Source organism: Malurus melanocephalus, unplaced genomic scaffold, assembly GCF_030028575.1.
Source record: "Malurus melanocephalus ecotype Western Australia unplaced genomic scaffold, MMel_1.1 scaffold_46, whole genome shotgun sequence".
In the NCBI taxonomy this organism is placed as follows: Eukaryota; Metazoa; Chordata; class Aves; order Passeriformes; family Maluridae; genus Malurus; species Malurus melanocephalus.
The window spans coordinates 1,903,869-1,924,573 of record NW_026623278.1 but is presented as its reverse complement, the minus strand read 5'-3'; the positions used below and the strand labels follow the sequence as shown (position 1 = coordinate 1,924,573).

The 20,705-nt window shown below is 36.7% G+C and overlaps 1 protein-coding gene across 1 annotated transcript in view; it reads left to right on the top strand.

Moving 5' to 3' along the window:
- Window positions 1–20,705, top strand: part of PRKDC (protein kinase, DNA-activated, catalytic subunit) — an 81,652-nt gene that overhangs the window by 10,727 nt on the left and 50,220 nt on the right. The window contains exons 14-36 of the mRNA XM_057365022.1: window positions 783–832; window positions 1,741–1,878; window positions 2,149–2,298; window positions 2,735–2,850; window positions 3,517–3,676; window positions 4,781–4,867; window positions 5,252–5,371; window positions 5,757–5,916; window positions 6,354–6,460; window positions 8,287–8,377; window positions 9,621–9,784; window positions 10,436–10,588; window positions 11,419–11,526; window positions 12,277–12,503; window positions 12,915–13,009; window positions 13,968–14,067; window positions 15,016–15,149; window positions 15,810–16,064; window positions 17,093–17,319; window positions 18,007–18,215; window positions 18,337–18,463; window positions 19,445–19,603; window positions 19,768–19,971. Of these exons, the coding sequence (XP_057221005.1) occupies window positions 783–832; window positions 1,741–1,878; window positions 2,149–2,298; window positions 2,735–2,850; window positions 3,517–3,676; window positions 4,781–4,867; window positions 5,252–5,371; window positions 5,757–5,916; window positions 6,354–6,460; window positions 8,287–8,377; window positions 9,621–9,784; window positions 10,436–10,588; window positions 11,419–11,526; window positions 12,277–12,503; window positions 12,915–13,009; window positions 13,968–14,067; window positions 15,016–15,149; window positions 15,810–16,064; window positions 17,093–17,319; window positions 18,007–18,215; window positions 18,337–18,463; window positions 19,445–19,603; window positions 19,768–19,971 (3,341 nt within the window). The remainder of the gene's footprint in view (window positions 1–782; window positions 833–1,740; window positions 1,879–2,148; window positions 2,299–2,734; window positions 2,851–3,516; window positions 3,677–4,780; window positions 4,868–5,251; window positions 5,372–5,756; window positions 5,917–6,353; window positions 6,461–8,286; window positions 8,378–9,620; window positions 9,785–10,435; window positions 10,589–11,418; window positions 11,527–12,276; window positions 12,504–12,914; window positions 13,010–13,967; window positions 14,068–15,015; window positions 15,150–15,809; window positions 16,065–17,092; window positions 17,320–18,006; window positions 18,216–18,336; window positions 18,464–19,444; window positions 19,604–19,767; window positions 19,972–20,705) is intronic.

Genomic DNA, 20,705 nt, shown 5'->3' with positions numbered 1-20,705 from the left:
ATATGATGAAGGGCAGGAGAATAYGTTTGTGATAAGACTTGCATTCCTGCTCTGAAGGATTAGGGGAAGAGGGGGATTTAATAGAAAAGTCCATTCAATGTYCTTTCAGTTACCCCTACAAAATAGCACAGAAAATAGGGTGAGTGTTATTTCTATTAGAAATTCAATTCTTTTCATGCTCTGGAATTTTTAAATAGTAAAAGTTAAAATTCCAAATATGCAGTTARGTACATTTCTGTGAATGTAGTAATGAGTGTCTRTTGGTAAYTGACAGTTCTAGTAGCCTTCAGCAYGCTGACATTTCCTTTTAAWGATTTCCARAAATTATTTTTAAATTTCTTTCAGTTATTTATCATGGATTCAGTTATTTATAATTTTCTCTACTGCTGGGTCATTTTCATTGTTTCCCATGTTCTTGAGTTGGGAAATGRTTCACCCAAGTGCTGTGGACATCCTAAGTCCGTGAAAGTCACTGGGAGTTGTTGCCTTTTCAATAAAGGCATTATGGATAATGCTTTTGTCATCATTCAGAATCAGGAAAAAGTRAAGGATTGTAAAGAAAAGTTTAGGATTGGTTCCCTGTTAAACATCCTGAAGTAAAGGCTCTGAKTTGGGCTGTTTTGTTCTTAAAAAAATRAAATCTGTGTTCTTTTGCCTCTCCRTTACTGAGACAGAATACAGAAAATATAAGACTAATTTGTTTCATTGTTGATATAATGAGTAATAATAATGCTGTGCCTTTTTTAATCTATTCAGGCAATTTGGGTTTTTGTTTGTTTCAGTGCATCAGGGATTAATCAGAATTTTCTCCAAGCCGATCACATTTTCAAAGGTAAAATAACTGTTTAAACATACTTATTTAATTTAGATTCCTAGAGTGTACATTCCAGTTCTTGAACAACCTTACCCAGTAAACAAGGGAAGGTCCACAGAAGCAAAAATAGTACTATCCTTTTTGTTATGAGTCCATTATTGTTATTAGTTATTGGTTCATTTGTTATTAGTCTCTCATGCCCRCCTCTACTCAGCATAATGTGGATGTGTCTCTTGTACTAAATAAAAAAAAATTACATGAAATAGACTTTTGTTTGGTCAGGTTCTGGTTTGGTCTGAAATAAAGTAGGTTGTAATTAACGTCATCCAGCCTTCTTTGAGGTTAACAAATTTTAGACGTTTAAAGTTCTACTGAATTCTTGTGTTAAGCAAGGATATAAAAGCTTTTAAATCCTGCACAGCAGGATAACTATAGAATTTCTCAAATAACTGAGCACTAGGAGAAGATCTTCAGATTTTTTTTTTTGAAAGGAGGGGTTTGTTTTGTGCTCTTTTCAGATTCATGGAGAAAGTTAAACATTTCATGTTTCTACCTGCAACAGTAATGTTGCATTTTGTTCTAGCATGGGTCGGGTAGTTACACAGGCAGTTGTACTGGGATTTGACTGAGATGGAATTAATTTTACCCAGAGCAGTCCTCACAGGGCTGTGTTTGTATTTGTACCAAAACCCTGTTTCAAAGGAAGTGACTGGACACTGCGTGCTGATGGGAAGTAGAGAATAAATCTTTCATCATCCTTTGCTATTAAACTGCTTTTGTCTTGACCCATGGATTTTTTCCTTTGTATGTTCCCCTTCCCCATCCTGCTGAGGAGGGGAGCAATAAAGTGTTTTGGTGGGCACCTGCCATAAAGCCAAGGTCAAGCCACCACAGAAGTGTTTATGAAAAATATTGTGTCTCTTCAGGATTTTTTTGAAAAAGAAACTTCTGGATCTGAAGAATCCTTTGAAACTGTAGAAATTGGGCCACGAAGACCAAAAGTACCGACTTAYAAGGACTATCTGTATCTTTTTAGAAGTCTACTGAGCTGTGACACAATGAAGGTAAAAGCATAGTTAACATGGAAATAAAAAAGGAAAYTCAGTCCTGAGTCTTATTTAGACTTTTTCCAAGTGTCATGCTGTAAAAGGACTGTTTCTTGGTTTTAGTTGGATTTTATAGCTGATAAATGAATTAAACAGGGATGAATTTATGTTTTCATGCTAAGAAACACCTAAAACTGGATTCCCTGGATCCATTTAAAAGTTAGTTTGTAAATTAAAGAAATCATTTTCATTTGTGTTTTGAAGCATTAACATTTTTCTCCTATAAAGGAATGTGGTTTTGAAGATGCAAACTTTCTTACTGAAAATGCACAACTGCAATCCCTGAGTCACGTGCTGTATGATGAATTTATAAAGTCTATTTTGAAGATTATTGAGAAATTGGAGCTGACTGTTCAGAAACTGGATGTTAGTGAACAGGTAAGACTTGAGGATCTATCCATGAACTCCTGCTGTTGTAGGAGAACCAAAATTATATTCCCTGTTTTGTTTTCTTTGTGCCTAAATAGCACCCTTTGGCRTCCTTGAAGTAACATTTATCCTAGATACAATGTTTTCATTAATGTTTCTGAGTGTTGCATTTCAGTGTTAGGAGATGGAAACRCCAGAATCAGTAGAAGTTCACAGAATCTGTGGTATTAGACTTTCTACTCTGGAATCTACTGATTTTTATTTTTTGACTTGCTTTCTCCTTAGAAGCAGGCATCTCTTATTTTTCCTTTCAGTTACTGATCTGTCAATTGTTAGTACTTCATCTGTCAGACTACCTAATAGCAGCTAGACTATTTATGTGGAAAAAAGAGTGTAAAAGCTTTTGGTGTTGTTTCAGTGTTCTTTCTTCAACATTTATTTTCAGGATGAAAATGGAARTGATAGTGCTTTGGTCGGGCCTTCTTCTGACCCTGCTTCAAACCTTCAGCCAACAAAACCAATAGATTTTATTGCCTTTATAAATCTGGTGGAATTCTGCAGGTATTGATATGTTTTTRTGTAATTTGAAAGTTACCAGGTGGTTGGAAGAAGTTTGAGGTGAGATGTATTTAAGATGCTTGTTTCTGAGTTGGTTTGATCATATTTCAAAATGCACAAAATTATTAACAGGGAGATGGGAAGGGTTTTTCAGACACTGGGCCTTAGGTAAACACATACAAGCTCATTAGCTCAGGTTTTTTTAAAGAGGACAGGAGACATTTATTAGCATTTGCTTTCATTATTTGGGTATAATTGACTTTCAGTGTATATTGTAACCTCCAGTATTATTCTGATCATGTATCCTAAATAAATCAGGGACCAGAGATACAGTCTTCATAGACTAGTAAGGGGCATTAAGTGAAAGGTACAGCATTAGTTGTCTGTGGAGGTCTAGTAATGAAATGTCATATGTGAGGATATATGTTTGTATAAAATCAGTAATGAGATACAATAAGGAAAAAAAAGGGTTTTGCACTCTTAAAAAAAAAAAATAAGACCTTCCTGTGCTTGGCTGAGAAGGCAGCATGCATTTATTCTCTGTCTTTGGAGATGCTCTGTTATGGCAATATTTCTTCCTTGTACTGAAATGAAAGCTTAAAAACAGAAAACATTTATTTGATGTCTTTTTTTTCTTTTGCCCCCATGTTTTCTGTGTATCTGTTTTAGAGAGATACTTCCAGAGAAGCATGTGGAATACTTTCACCCTTGGGTATACTCCTTTGGTTATGAGCTTATTATACATTCAACAAGACTACCTCTTATTAGTGGATTCTACAAGCTGCTCTCTGTTACAATGAAAATTGCCAAGAGGATAAAATACTTTGAGGTGAGATCTTTTACCCAGTGGAGTGGTAACATGTTTTATTAATGAATGTGCAGTTCTTAATGTACTGTATTTTATGCACTGTGGAAAATGGTTAATTGAAACTGCTACTTACTGGATTGTTTCAAATGTTCATGGTTTCCTGTGCCTTCATAGCCAGAAGCACAKAGAAAGTCAAAATTTAAACTAGAGGCCCAGTTTCTGAAGAGACACTATCCTTGCATAATCACAGAATCTCAGAATTGTTAGGGTTGGAAGGGACCTCTGGAATTCATTCCGTCCAACCCCTCTGCCAAGGTGGTGTCACCTGGAGCAGGTGACACAGGAACTCATCCAGGGGGTTTGGAATGTCTTCAGAGAGGGAGAGTCCAMGACCTCCCTTGGCAGCCTCTTCCAGTGCTCTGCCATGCTCCATGCTCTTTCCAAAATCCTGAGCCACGTGAACACAGAGATGGGAGGTACCCTTGCAGTGCAGGTGGTATAGAAGATATTTTGGATAGAAATAATCTAACCAGCAGGGACATGTATGGCTTAATTACTTGTAGGGTATACTTCCATTCCCCTTACTGGTTTCCACAGGAAATGTGATGCCCTATTGGTGGATGCACTGTTTGTGGTATGGAAGCTATTGGGTTAAAACATGTGGGTGTGTGTGTGGCCCAACACAGAGCCCAGAGCTGTCCCTGTCACTGCAGCTGGTGGCACCAAGTGAAGCACATTTGGGAACTCACTGGTGTACATGCTTGTACTGTGGATGCTGCTGTAAATTGTTTTATTACTACACCAGCATCCACTGTTAGGGAAGCTTGGGGTTTTATGGTTTGTTAGGTGGGTGGAGAAAATTAAACCACTGGAAAATTACCTTTCAGTCATAAATCTCTTGTTTATTTGCATAATATATAGTGTATTCCAAGAAGCTGACCCTCAGTGAACCATATTAATGTTAATTTCTTACCTTTTGAAAGATCAAAGATACATTTCAAGTTTTCATTGGCACTGGTTTCATATTGGATAGTGATGTATGTATTCTGAGTTGGACTTGTGGTTTGTATTTGTGCTATGTRCTACATGCTTTTTAATACTATTGACTTGTGGTTTGTTTGGTAGGGTGTCAGTCCAAGGAGCCTCAGAAGATGTCCTGARGACCCAGAAAAGAGCTCTTGCTTTGCACTGTTTGTAAAGTTTGGAAAAGAGGTAAGGAATTTTGCTCCCTAACTTTCTTAGTCKGAATAAAACCATATGTGATTCAATCAAAATTTTGTCTTCTGAGCAATCTTACAGATACAGTTGAAGTATTCATGCTTCTTGAGCTATGCCACATAGTGGGGTTTTAAGATCTTTTTCTGTATGTTTTTTTTTTATCTTTACACCTCCGAAGAGGTGCATTGGTCACCAGTTAGTATAAAATTGAGAAATAACTTCTGGTACAACTTCTGATATGAATACTGGTATCTGTCTGCAGGTGAATGAGATTCCAGTATTGGTTTTGGCTTGTTTATTTTACATGGATATTGGTACAGMTGAGTTAAGATCTTAAAAGGTTTATTTCTGTTCTCAATCTATTTRTCTAAATTTTAGGTTGCAGCAAAAATGAAACAGTATAAAGATGAGTTGTTGGCATCTTGTCTGATTTTTTTGCTCTCTTTACCACATGACATCATCATGCTTGATATCAAAGCATATATTCCTGCGCTGCAGGTGAGTCAAAGTGATGTACAGCTAACACATTTTTTTTTCTGTAAGATAGATACAAACATTCTGTAGCAAAGCCAGTGTCTTTTTGAGCTATTAAAATAACTATTAAGCTCTCTACAGTCTTCAGTGAGATAGAATACAAATGACTTGATTCTTTGGATAAACAAGTAAATTGATGGAAATTGCTTCTGCACTAAGCAGACTCTCTCAGTGCATGTGTTGCAATATAAATTTATCTCCTGTGCTGATCTTGAGGTGAGAAGCTAAACAGAGAAAAGTTATTACAAAGGGAGATGTATGCTGAATTGTTTTAAATTTGTCTCTTTTACCAGTAAGTAACACTGGTCAATAAATGTGAAAGGCTGATAGTTTTATATTTGACACTTAGAATGCCTTTAAGCTGGGCCTTAGCTGTACCCCAATGGCTGATCTGGGCCTGGATGCTTTGGAAGACTGGTCAGCTCACATCCCCAGACATATGATGCAGCCCTACTACAAGGATGTTCTGCCTCTTCTTGATGGTTATTTGAAAAGTTCTACATCTTCAGGTACATGCATGCAAAAATTTGCTAGTCTTAAGGAAGAGTAAAGTATTTTTTTCATAAAAATGGGGATGTGACATATCTTTTATTTATATTGTGCGCTTTTTGTGGTTGGAACAATACAACTTCCCTTACACCTCAAAATGTATTTTTTCTTAAACTAGGATTTACTTGCTTCTGCTGAGCAATCAGTAATTGTTACCATTTTATTTGTTAYTTCTCTGTGATATGTCCTTTGTTTAAATTACCTTAGTTTTCACTAAAAGACTTATTTTCCTCAATAAAGAATTTAAATGAGAGAATAATTGTCACATCTTAAAAATAAAAATGAGCAAAACCAGAGTGGGTTTTTTTTTTTTTCAAATGAAACTATGAGCAGGGGCATGAGATGCTATGCTGGTACAATAAACTGGTTTTGATATGCTGTTTTTTTTGTTTATCAGTTGAATCTCAGAATAACTGGGAAGTAAGGAAACTTTCTCAAGCAGCCCAGAAAGGACGTAATAAAGTTGTGATACAACGTATAAGAAAAGCAAAGACATTTTCAGTGGTAAGAACCCTATTCCTTTTTAGTGTTAAATGTTAATCCTTCCTTCCCACTTCTTCTTTTCCTTTCTTGCATGCATACTCTTTTTTGTTTTATGAGGGCTACTACYACCTTAGATGAGATGCTACTCTGGCTCAAGAAGCTGTTATATCAGCACAGCTGAAAAGATGTCCTATTTGTCCTATTCCAGGGTGAGGATGGGAATTAAACAGGGAAAGAGGACTGAAGAAATCCTGTAAGTCAGTATTGCTGCTAGACTGATAYATTATGGCAGCAAAAATTTAACTCTCAACATCCAAAATCAGGTCCCATCTTAGCAGCCTCTCAGTATGCAATACAATTTTGTGAATGTGTAAGTGTTTGAGGGGTTTTTAATTATCTTGTGGATAGGCTTATGGTCTTCAGAGGCCAACATACATATTACTTTGACCCGTGGCCTCAAGTGTAGTTTTATTTGTATATTCCAGTGCACAAACTAACTTGGAATAAGCCTGTTTTTAGGCGTGAAACTATTAGTTACTCCCATATATAGAATTCTTTCCAACCTGGCTGTCTTTAAGCATAATGCTCCTGAGTGAGTCCAGTGGAGAGCTGCAAAGATGATTAGAGGGCTGGAGCATCTCTGATGAGGGCAGGCTGAGGGAGCTGGGTCTGTTTAATCTGGAGAAGAGACAAGTGAGAGGGGACTCCATCACTTCCTATAAGTCACACCCACCCTAAAGGGAGGGTGACAAGAGGATGGAGCCAGGCTCTTCTTGGTGGTGCCCAGCAATAGCACAAGAGGCAACGGGCAGAAACTGATACTCAGGAAGTTCCATCTGAATATGAAGAACTTCTTTACTGTGCAGTGAAACACATTTCCCAGAGAAGCTGTGGATTTTTCCTCACTGGTGATACTCAAGAACTGCCTGAATGCAGTCCTGTGCCATGTGCTCTAGGATGATCTTGCTTGAGCAGGGAGGTTGGACCAGGTGACCTCCAGTGGCCCCTTCCAACCTTAATCATTCTGTGAAACAAAATGAGTGAATTTTATATCCTATATAGACTACTTCTGAAAATCAGTTGGCTGAGAGAGGCACTGTTTAGTCTGGAGAAAGGTGGCTCAGGGRAGACTTTATTGCTCTTTACAACTATCTGAAAGGAGGCTGTAGCCAGGYGGGGGTTGGTCTCCCAGGTGACAAGTGACAGGACAAGAGGAAGTGGCCTCAGGATGTGCCAGKGGAGGTTTACATTGGATATTTGGAAAAATTTCTTCTCTAAAAAGATTGTTGTGTATTGGTACAGGTTACCCAGGTACATGGTAGAATCACCATCCCTGAAGTGTTCAAAAAACATGTGGGTGTGGCAGTTGAGGACATGGTTTAGTGATGAGCACGGCAGTGCTGGGTTATGGTTAGACTTGGTGACTTTAGAGATCTTTTCTAATCTAAACAATTCTATGATTCTATGTAGGTACAGGATCTAAACTTTAAGCTCTGGAATTAAAACAAATTAAAAGAGCAATTTTTGCTTCAGATTTGTTTCTGCTTTTTACACTATTATGTAGTTCTGTAGGTATGTATTACCTGTGCTAATCAAATTTTAGTTGAGAAAATGATAATTGAAAGCTCACAAAATGTGATGAAAATGCTTTCCAGTATTGTCCTCTTTTGTGTGCTAAACCAGAGCTCCTCTCTTGTTTAATGCAATTCTTCTCATTGGTTCTTCATTTTACCTTCTTCATCTGTATTTAATAAAAGCTATGAAACCTTCGTTCACTCTCTGAACCAAATTGCTTCTATATGGAAATAACTGTTCTTTCGCTAATATTAATCTGTTGAAATATTTAGGATAATAGTCCCTCCTTGGAAGCAGTAAGGACTAGAGTGGCACGCCTGCTTGGATCTTTGGGAGGGCAGATTAACCACAACTTAATTACKGGTGAGTATCAACATCACTTTATKAGAATGWATGAGCTTTTCAAGGATATCTGGGKTTTGTTGCTCTAATTTAAACAAAGTTACTTTTATTCAGTTTTGGAGTTTAGGAGAGCAAAAGTGTAGCAATCTTAATATGGGGCGCAGAAAGTGTTTAGGAAACTACAGGTAAAAGCAAAAAACTATGCATCTGAATGTATGGTTTGATTTATTGCCCTCTTCACCCTCTGACGGCAAAGCCTTTTAAAACTTTKCCCCAGTTTGTACATCCTTAGTACTTGTTTCCACCTTTTCACTACAGTTCTCACTTTACTCAGTAATTAAGAACTGTGGTCACAAATTGTAAATCTCAGCAAGCTTAATTTTTCACTYGTGAGTTTAAGGTATATCATGCCTTTAGTATGTGCAGGTCATAGAGTTCTATTTGGGTGCTCCTCAAAAAAATCCCATAAAAAAGTTTTCTCCCTTTCTCTGTCCAGTCTATGAATAAGCTTTGTGATTTAAATAATAACTACCGTACAATCTAATTAAAAAAAAAAGGAAAATACAGTGTAAGTACCTGACCGTGAGTTTCAAGGGTTAAGTTCAGTACAAAATTTAATTAGTCTAAAAATTAAAGTAGTTGCCTAGATTTTTTTCCTTTCTTTTCCTGCTTACCATTTGTTTTTTTCTGTCTTTACAATTGATTTTCTTTCTGCCAAGTACTTCTCTGTTACTTATTCAAAAATATTGTGGGAAAGTAGCCTTATTCTCTGGAAATTAAATAAAAACCATGGTCAGACTTCATTAACCAAATTAACAAATAGGAGAATATAGGGAGAAAATGGAGTAAGTATGCCAGTTTTGCTTGGAGGACATATAGTTAGAAATGGCTGTAAATGTAGTAATTTCCTGTGCAGCTGCAGGGATCTGTATGTTGGATCTTCCTGTCTGATTGACTTTTGAGAATTTTCTGTAACATTAGAAGACAAAAGCACTATATTGGATGCTTAGACAAGTATTTTAAATCAAAAGTAATTCAATATAATCTGGATTTATTTGTCTCCAAACTCAACCTGTATTGAAACTGGAGACTGCTGCAACTCTCTCAWGAGACATTGGCTACAATTTTTTCAGTAATTTATAAAGCATTGCATGGCAATCTAACTGAAATTGGGAGGTTTCAGATTTTTTTGACTGAGCTAAGTAAATACTTGCTCCATGTTTATTGTATTAAGCTTGTTTCCATCTTTCTTCAAATGCATCAGCTACCTCTGCAGAAGAGATGGTGAAGAAATGTGTGTCCTGGGACACTGAAAARCGTCTGAGCTTTGCTGTACCATTTGCAGATATGAAGCCTATCATCTACTTGGACTTATTTTTGCCTCATGTGACTGAACTAGCACTTTCTGCAAGTGACAGACAAACAAAAGTAYTGATTTTTTTTCTAGATCTTGTTTTATGCTAGCTGATAAAATTGCATAAAACAATGCTTTCCTTGTTACTAAAGACCTCTTTTAATTAATTCATAGGCAGCAATGTGCTTCTTTGGTGCTCTTTTACGATTACACTGTTCTGAGTGTTTAGAAACTAAAGACAGCTRCTGCTGTAGCTCTGTCAGATGGCACTGTGCTGGATTTAACATWAAAATGAGTATTTTAAACTAGTAGACCTTTTTAAACTAGTGTATTTTGACCTTCCTCTCATGCCCAGCCTATGAACTGGGCCCATTCCAGCAGAGCACTTAAGCAAGTGTTTTGGTGTTGTGCTGGATTGGGATGTTGATATCTGAAGATAGTCCAGACTGGAAGTATCTTTGAAAACACTGTGGGTGACTTAGCCAAATTGTCTCCAGCTGAAATGTGGCTGCCCATGAGAGAGACTAAAACATTAGGAAAAAGGCCAGTTAGAATGTGTGTAAATTATTTCCATGGTCGTGATTTGTTCCTGGAATGGTGATTTAGCATAGATTGGAGTGATTTCACAAGTACACCCTTTCATGTGATTCATTCTCTCCTGCCCAGAACTTTGTCTTCTCTGTGAAAGTAATGGATGCATAACGAAAGGGATTTTTAAATTTCAGGTTGCAGCATGTGAGCTGCTACATGGSATAGTCACATACATGTTGGGGAAAGCCTCTCAGATGCCAGAAGGACATCAGGGTCCCCCMCCTATGTATCATTTACATAAGCGAGTATTTCCAGTGCTGCTTCGTCTTGCTTGTGACATAGACCAGGTAAACAGATTTATTCATATGAATTTAGCTTGCTCAAATATCTCCAAATGTGGGAATKAATTGAAAATTTTATTTRGAAGTTTTCCTAACRTRTTGGTTTGKGKTTTTTTGTCCCAAAAGCAGTGTATTTTGTAAGCTGAAATTCTATTCTAGGGATGGATTATCTGGATTTTGGGAGTGGATATTTTTCCARTACTGGTTTCAAATACTTCTWTAATRCAGTGTAGTTCAGAGTACCTCAGARGAGTGTACAAGAGAGATTCAAGTTTCAGGCTTCACTCATTTTGTGGCAGTAACACTGACACATACTTAATTTGTATAGTTTTTCAGTAACAAGTTAATTGGAGGTGAAGTAGATAATTTTGACATTGAATGAGAGCAAAGCTACAGTCACAGGAAAAGCATTTGGGAGAGAATTTGTAGCTGCCTCTTTGATACCTATAGATGATATATTTAATTCAAAAATTTGAACTTGATATTTCTGCTCCTTTAYACAAAACAGAACAGACACATAGGTTCATCTCCACGGAAATTACAGGTGTTGKGCCTTTTGAGATTGCTGTTTGTCTAAATGTTCTTTGTCTCAGAGGATATTACTAAAAGTAAGCTTGGAGGTCATTGAGATTAGCTGAATAGAATGCATCTAACCCACTTCTATTTTTTGGGTTTTTTTGATTCTTGATATGGTATTGTAATATGGAATTGGTTATTCATTCTATTRCTTTCTATTCTTTTTCAAAGTACTGGTTTTATTGTTATGTAKTTTGAATAGCAAACTGTCATAGAARTGTATTAATCCTAGAAATGTASTTAATATTTTCTGTTTTCAGGTAGCAAGACAGTTGTATGAGCCTTTAGTCATGCAACTCATTCACTGGTTTACCAACAATAAAAAATTTGAGAGTCAGGATACAGTGGCACTCYTGGAAGCTATCCTGGTAGGTCATAAGTTTTTCCTCTCTCTTTTCTGTGCCATCTGCCTTTATTTTTTAATGCTATCATTTTACTACTGAAACAAAGAGGAACAAATAGAATGGGTTCTTAGGTATTTGAAAGAAAGAAAATGGTTGGTTTATTTATTTATTTACCAATAACCATTTAATGTTTCTTAACTGAGATTTTTGTGATGGGTTTTTCTTTCTTTGACATTCTCAAAATGCAGGTATCATCTTCAGATAAATGAAGTATTGTCAGTATACATACTAAAAAAAACTGAAGTACGTTCACCATTCATGCCCCTGAATGCCTTTGTAATGTGATTAATTTTTCTCTTAAGTATCTTTGCCTTCACCAGGTGCAAAAGTTTTACATCTAAACTACCTTTTGCACTGAACAAAAGTCTTTGAAGGCAAGGTAGATCAAGAGGTTTGGAGTACTTTTTTAAAATGAAAGTCATAGTTGTCACACCCCTTCTTAAGCAACTCACCCATCAGAAAAATGGAGTGACTTAGACGAGACTCTTACACTGATAGCTGAGACAGAAGTAGAATTCTAGATCTTTGAGGTGTAATTCAGCTCTGTGAGGGCTGAACAGTAGCAATTTCGATCTTTGTTAATATCTGGTAAACTGTGAGTACAATTTCTTAATTTGCAAATAATGCAATGTAGATAAGCTGCTCTAATACTGCACTGAGACAGTGGTGTTTCTTTTCTCATTCTTGAGATSAAATAATCTTGTGTAATTTCAGAATGGCATAGTGGATCCAGTTGACAGCACTTTGAGAGATTTCTGTGGTCAGTGCATACGGGAATTTTTGAAATGGTCTATCAAGCAGACAACACCGAGACAGCAGGAGSAAAGCCCAGCAAACACCAAATCTCTTTTTAAACGGTTGTACAGCCTTGCCCTTCACCCCAGCGCTTTCAAGAGACTGGGTGCAGCACTTGCTTTTAACAGTATCTACAGAGAATTYAGGTGAGCAAATAGAGCTTGAAACAGTAACTAACTTTAAAAAATTATAGTTATAGAAGCCAAATAGTCATCCATTGGCACTCATTCWATTAATGTCTACCATAGCTGTAAAATTCAATTACTCAGCTTATTAATTTTTAATGATAATTCTATAGTTTAGGCTTTCTGCCAGGGGGAAATGTATAAAAATAAATTGTCATCACATGTTTATGGGAAGTTTTTTATGCCTTTTCAGGATGGTCAGCAAATTTCACTGCTGTTTTTTAAACTGGTTTAGATGTACTTTTTTTGTGCAAACATCTTGTGCAGTTTATCTTTACAATATTTAATTTGGTGGGTTTTAATTAGAATTTTACACTTCGTGCTTCTTCTGCTCATGTTTCTAGTGAAATTTTTCTCTGATTTTTTTTAAAGGGAAGAAAATTCTCTGGTGGAACAGTTTGTATTTGAAGCYCTGGTTGTTTTTCTGGAAAGTCTGGCTTTAGCCCATACAGATGAGAAGTCATTAGGTGAGGTATAGTTAATTAACTATGGAATGAAGCAAAAAGTTACCGTGTTGAATCTTGGATTAAAAAAGAAAAACTGCAACTGTAAGGAAAGTACATTTGCTTACTTTTACAACAAAGGAAGAATTCTTTTTCATTATTGRTAGAGAGGTCATGTGATATCTAGTTAGGAACATTTGAATCAATTCCTTGCAATGTATAAAGGTGGAGTATTTTGAGCCCAGGAGAATGAACCTTTTTGTATTTACAATGGTTTACAGTTTTGTAATAACACTGAAAATCCTCGTGGTGCTTCAGATTTGAGGTTTTTCAGTTAAACAGTGCAAAAATGTAGCTTGGTGAGCATCAGTCTACTCTTTTATAACAAAATGCTCCAAAAATTGTCATTTCAATATATTCTATGGAATATTTTTACCATTTTGTGATACCTTTTCCTCATTGCYTTGTCATTCTTTACAACAGTATGTAATTGTGTCAAGAATCTATGACCTCTTTCACAGTACTAATGATTCTTCAGTAAACCTACTTTCTCTCTCTTTTCTTTTTTTTTCCCGTGCTCTACCTTGCATCAATTAATAGTAATTAGAATATAAAACCAAAAGCTGGTGTAGCAAAACTTAATTTCTTTCAGAGGAACTGTTCAGAATATGATAGAAGCCCCCAGAAGAATTACTCACATGGGAAAATTTTACAGTTTCTCTAAGAATGATAACTGAAAGTAAAATGCACAGTTTTATACCAGAGGCCTCAGATTTGGCTCAGGCCTTGCTGTCGTGTCTGGTATTTTGTGGTTTTGTTCTGTGCCCTTGAAAAATTTACTGTAGAAGCACAGAGTAGTGGAGCTGGTTGACATTATCCTCTCTGTAAGTCTCTTGCACCATGTCTATAGTGCTAATATCTCAATTCATTTAACCAAATTACAGACATCTACTTATAAATGTCAATTCTCTCCTTCTAACAGGTACTGCCCAGCAATGCTGTGATGCTATTAACCACCTGACGCGCATAATCAAACATAAAGCACCTTCTCTGAGCAAGGAAGGAAGACGGCGAGTACCACGGTCAAGAATTTGCCCTTTTTTTTTTTTTTGTARTATTGCATTTTAATTARGATTGTCAGTAGTTCCATTAAATACTTAGAGTTCTGAATGAGGATTTCATCCTATGACAATTGCTGATTCAGACCTCCTGACTGGTGGGAAAATGCTGGACAAAATATGAGAGGAGCATGATTCTTTATTCCAGCATAGTAAACGTAATTTAGTTTAGCAAGGACAGGCAGAAGAGAAAAGCATGTTTCTCTCACAACAGGGTTTATAAAAACATTAGCACTGGTGCTACAAAGCACTTGGAGGAGACTCTTCCAAAGCCTTTTTTGCAGTTGTTAAATGTTGGCAGAAGTATGACAAGCTGCAGCAGGATGATCAGCAATTAAAGAAGGGTGGCAAAGGTAAAAGAAGCAAAAATGGATTCACTCTCAGGATGGATGAAGCTCTGAGTCTCCTAGCTGATCCTGCTTTGAGCTGATTGCATACCTGATCCTGCTTTGAGCAGAAGCTTGGACTAGAGAACTCCTTAGTTCCCTTTTCACCCAAATTATCAAGTGATCCTAAACTGACAAGTGGAGACTATGTTTTGTTCACTATTGTGGCATTTGATAAGCTGTGAGACTTGATAATTATGGGGATGGAGAAAAACTGCAGGCTTATTGAAACTTTAATCTCCATTTTTGCCTCTTTGATTTACAAAGAGAAGGGAAGAAACCTGATTCTGCATTTTAAATTGTTTTCCACTAGCACTGTGCTCTGGGGATCCCTAGCAGAGTGAGGAGAAGGGAAAGCAGTGCAAGACAAGCTTGTGGAARAATTCTTTCTTGTGGTGCAGATGGGTTGTGGTTAAATAGAAGGGATTCATAGTGCTCATGGAACACTTTGATCTTTTTCAACTGGAAAACTGTGGCTTCTTGGTAGATGTCAAGAGGACTGTTAATCTCTAATGTTTCTGTGCAGAGGATTTCCAGCTACTAAATCAGTGTGTCTTCAGGACATTGTCATGTGGCTCTTAGTGCAGTGTGGACGACCTCAGACAGAGTGCCGGCATAAAGCCATAGAGCTCTTCTATGAATTTGTTCCTTTATTACCAGGTATTTTCAGTCACAGTGCACTAATTGTTGTTGTTATTATTATTATTATTATTATTATTATTATTATTATTATTATTATTATTATTGTTATTATTATTGTTGTTATTATTATTATTGTTATTATTATTATTGTTATTATTATTATTATTATTATTATTATTATTATTATTATTACCTTACTTTCTATATTCTGTGCATGCCCTCCCTCTGTGTTTTCTATGCAAAGTATTAATTACAAGTAAATATCTGTTCACTCAGTGTTGGTGAAAAGAAACTGAGGAGTTGCTTATATTGCAAATCAGGTACTGTGAGAATCTCAGGGTTTGTGGGATGTTTTTGAGCATAGAAGAGGCTTTTATTGCAGGCTTCCTTCCATGCAAGAAGAGAAAGTTTCAAGCGCAGAACTAGTGTTATATCCAGCTAAAAAAAAGTGAAACTTGTTGATGGGTAGCTAGTGTGAATGTCTTAAAAATTGTGCTCTTCCTTGTGGGTAATTTTAGTAATGTGTCCAAGGCTAAACCAGAACCAATACCTTCTCTCCTCGAAGAYCCAGTTTAAATCACAAAGTTTGAGCATGTTAGTTCATTTGCCTCTAGTTCCTTGCTGGTTTGAAATGTGTTTTTCCTAGAGAATTTATATTTCTGTTTCTATTTCTATCAGGAAACAAGTCTCCATCTTCTTGGCTGGCGGATACTCTGAAAAASAGAAATGTTTCTTTCCTTATTAACAAATTTGAAGGAGGTGGCACTGATGCCAGAAGTCCATCTGCGATCCTTTCTCAGCCCACTCTCCATGGTATGCAGGAACCCTTCAGTTTACAGGCTGTCATGCAGTGGATGGACATGTTCTTAGCAGCCCTGGATTGCTACAATACATTCTTTGAGCTGCAAATGATCAAACCTGATAAAGTAGTGGGTGAGTGATTTACTGTTGCATTGGTTCATTCATGTGTGTTWCACCAAGCCCACCCAAGATGAGTTCTTAACTTGGACTTTAAACTGTTTTCMTAAATATAGAATAGATAGTTTAACAAACTCTCCCAAGGTTTTCCAACTCCAGCTGTAATGGGATAGGGCTTTATTAATGAAGTACTATGTATCTTAAAATGTTTCCTGTTAGTCCTAGAAGTACATAGTTGCATTTCTTTCTCTGAGTCATCCACTTGTCAGCAACTTCTTTTACTTTCTTGTCTTCAAAAATCTTTCTGAACAGCTTATTTCCTGCTTCTCAGAAGAGCAATAGTTTTTGGGGTTTTTTTTCATATTTTTCCTTAACTCCTTCCAAAGCTTTTAACTTGCTTCTTATTAGTATCTGGAGGAGGCTATCAGAGAACAGTGAAAGAAATCACCTTTTCACTTCAAGCCCTTTACATGTTACCTTTCTTCAGTTCCTGCTGCATCAACTGCATCAGGTCCAAAARCCCTGTGTTTGAATTTTGATCAGGTAAAATAATAATATCTTGTGTAGCCACTGGGTCTTCCAAAAGGTTTTTTTTAGATTATTCGTGCAAGTCTAAACAAAATGCTTTGGTTCACTGATAGTACAGTTTCATAGTCTTGTGCAAGTTTCGGGTGGTCTGTTTGTCAGTGTTATGTCTGTCTTGGTTTAAAACAATACTATAAGATCATTGTTGGATGCAGCTAGCTAGGTTAAGTTATTCAAAACTAGGGATTAAAAATTTTTATCCATTTTATTACATATGCCTAAATCATCAACATCATTAATAAGTGCAGTCAGTTCTTGCAGTGTTCACTAAGTATGATGCTGCCTTGCCCAGAATGGTAATATTTAGAATTGGCACAGATTTTTCAGAAAACACTGGTGTGACATGTCCATCTTTCTGTTTGTCATCTCAGTTCAACTGTTTTTTTCCCAATCATGAAACAATATACCTTTAAGTTGAGGGCTTCTGTATCATTTCAAYTTAATGTGATTCTTCCTAGGTGTAAATGAAGGTTCCTCGCTCTTGGGAGCTGTGCAGTTCTTCCTTGACACTATTGCTTTGCATGATATCCACGCAGCAGAGCAGTGCTTTGATTGCAGTTCAAAAGGCAGCATGTTCAGTCCACAGGAGAGAGACATGTACAACTACAGCAAGTGTACCATTATAGTCCGAATCATGGAGTTTGTCACCATGATCCTGGAAATGTGCCAGCGGGATTTCTGGAAGGTAGGCTCCAAAATCAGTAGCGGATAAAAAAATACAAATGTTATATGTAGTTAAATATATGTGTTCTGTGTATGGAGTACTTGCAATGAATATTTTCTGTATGATTCCTGGTGGCATTAAATGTGTGGAAGTGGCAGCTGGTTAAAAGACAGAAAGAATTGTCACAACCTGCTTTTTTTGAATTTGGTATAGATATTCAGGCCTCTCTATTTGCCTAGCTTTGGTCTAATATAAACCATAATTAGCTATCCAAACTATAGTACTTATGAGTCTCTTAGAAAATTTACATTGCCAAGTTTAGTTCTGAGACTGTGATTGTCTCTTCAGTAAATCTCTGTGTAGTGGTGTGTACAGAGGTGTACATCAGGATTTACAAGCATATARTCAAGACTTAACCAGGCCTATGTTGTTTAGAAGGCTTAATTGCAGTTTGATGAGATAGCCTATATTTATTTTTATAGCCACCTAATTGCTGTACATTAGCATAACTGATTGAAAGTCAGACCTTTCAACAGAGAAAATTAGTAAGAATAGGTACTGTTTCATGTTTACTTTAATTTTAGATAGCATTAATGGTAAGTTATGAAGAATTAATAGAGAAATCTAAATTAATTTTAGAAGTTTTTATTTAATGTTTTTAGTAGCTTTTATTTGTTCTACGTTTTTATTTAATTTTTTTTCTTCTAGCTGCTTGAGAAGGAGCTGCTGAATACAAGCTTTATAGAGCTTGTGGTGATGACAGTGTGTGATCCATCACATGTAGGCTTTAACACAGCTGATGTGCAAGTCATGAAAAATCTCCCAGATATCTCAGTAAGACTGATGAAAGSTCTGGTGAAATCTCCCTATCAGGAATCTTTGATACTGTGCATGAAAGAAAGAATCACACCGCAGAGGTAGGTAGGRGCTTTCCAATACGTGTGAGTCCACAACAAATACCACCATGAGAAATGGAAAGTAAATAATGTTGTCTGTGGATAAACTAATGTAACATTATTGCTTCTCTTTCCTCTCTAGCCTTGAGGACCTTTGTTCTGTTGATCTGTTTAATTCAGAGGCACGTTTTGATCAGGTTAAGTTTAGTGCTGTCCTTTCTGCCTGCAAGCAACTCCAGAAATCTGGCCTGCTTCGTTCTGTTCTTCAGGTAATTGYTAATACAAAAAATAATAGTGAACATTTATGTATAGTAGAGAGCTTTTCCTCTGTAAAAGGCCAGGATGAAAACAGAGAACAGATCAGATGAAGTTATTTAAAATGAGATCAGCAGTGTAGAACTGGTATAGAATGGCATCAGAAATAAAYGGTTTATGGTTATTCTGCAAATCTGAGTAGCAAAATTTTGAGGCTTGAACAACCTTTATGTTTCTCTGGTTGGCTGCAGACTTTGGAAATCAGAGTGTAGATTCTAGAACTTCCTTATAGTGAGCTTTGCAAAAAATCAGGATTAGCTATCCTATAAAGGAGGCATTTTTAAGCAACTTCTAYGCAGACACCATTCAAAGTGATAAGAGAAATTAGAAAAGGAATATTTCCTGACTGATCAGAGCAATATAGTGGGTCTGAGTTGCAGGAAAACAAGATAGAGACCTCTGAAGTGTGAGGCTGTATTACTCAAATGCCTTCTACTACGTTTCTGATTATAGTAAATCTCTGCTTTTGGCAATTGAAAGAAGTCTGGTTATGCAACAGCCACAAGGACTAAAAATTTGTGAGTAAGTCTGTAACAAGCCTGAGCAAAGYTAACAAGTAACAAAATATTTAACTTCTATGTGCCATCCATTTTCTGTATCAACAAAATCTGTCCTGTGATTGCAGTAGAGTGATAATCAAGGAGCTGCATGGTTTACCAGTTGTGTCCCACCATCCTGGCTTAACTGTTCATTTCATTTCTGTAGTCAAGTAAACCTGAAAATATGGAGAAGRATCAGAATATTTGGAAGATTTTCAAATTATTGTTAGCAACAGTTACTAGTTCCTCAGTTAGAAAGGTGTCTTTTCATGGGATATTTGCATTGCTTTATAAGAAAATGATCTGGAGTTCAAGTGTTTTCATTAACTGTAYGGATGTATTAGAAGGCTTTTTTTCAGCTTTTGTTGATTGTCATTTCTCTTTTGGTTTCCACAGAATGAAGGGCCTTGTTGCTCAGTTGGCTCCAAGCTTCTTTCAGTYGTTTATAAAGGCATTGCCCCTGGGGGTGAAAGGATCTCTCTTCCATCCTTAGACATCAGCAGTAAACGATTAGCTGATAGACTCCTGCAGCTGGCCTTTGCTATTGATGAGCAGGTAGGATGTGGTTCTCCMGTTTCAATACTCAAAATAAAAWAAACAAAATTTTTTWAAAAGTTTGGGATGGGAGCTTGAAAAAGAAATCGTGTGCTTTTCTGAGAAATTTCTAAGTGTGATGTAACGACCTTAAGATAACTCTCTCTACATCTTAATTTTCACAGTGTGAGGAGCTAGTAAGTCTGCTGTTGAACACAGTAGTGTTATCTGTGCCGTTATCAGAAGCATCCCAGAACCATCTGATGAATTTCTCTCATGGACAGTATTTTTACAGCCTGTTCTCAGAAACCATCAATCAACAGCTGYTGAAAAATCTGGATGTGGTCATAGTTCAGCTTATGGAATCATCTGTCAGCAATCCTCGAATGGTATTGGACTTACTCTTTAAAAGGACAAAGTCAAAAGGGAATATTAGAAGTAACAATGTTATTACTGTTATTAGAGATGGGGTGTGTAGTGGGGGGAAAAGTGCATTGGGGTAAATTTCAGATAGCAATGCACTGATAGTTTCTGGATTGGGTTTGGGTTTTGTTTTTTTGTCTTGTCCTAGTGGTGCTACCTTTGTGATCTCTGGCAACCTGACATTACTCTGTCATCTCACACCAAACTGTTTGAGTGGAAAGGGCTTACCTATTACCTAATCTGAARTGATGTATTTCAGGATGGCTTTGCATAGTACTTCCGATGAAAAATGGCCTTTGAAAGGAGGGACACATTCACTGTACTTTGATTTTCATTGCAGAAAAATGAAAGGTCCCAGAGCATGTGGATTGGATTGTTTTGGATAAAACTAAACTGAAAAACACACTCCAATTACCAATAGGCATTTTGTCCACAGGATCAGGGTAGAGCAAGATCAGAGTATGAAAAAGACACACACACACACACACACACACACACACACACAGCCCTCCTGATCTGAAATAAATACGGGATGGTTTGTCATGTACTCAGTCTCAGCACTGCTTGTTTGATTCAGCAGATTTTTTCCTGGTCTACAGCACTTAGTAATGTAGAACTTTCAGATCACTTATAACTGAAAAGCCTTCCTTCAGTGGTTCTGACAGTACAGAAGGGTCAAAAAGAAAGATCAGAAGTCTGC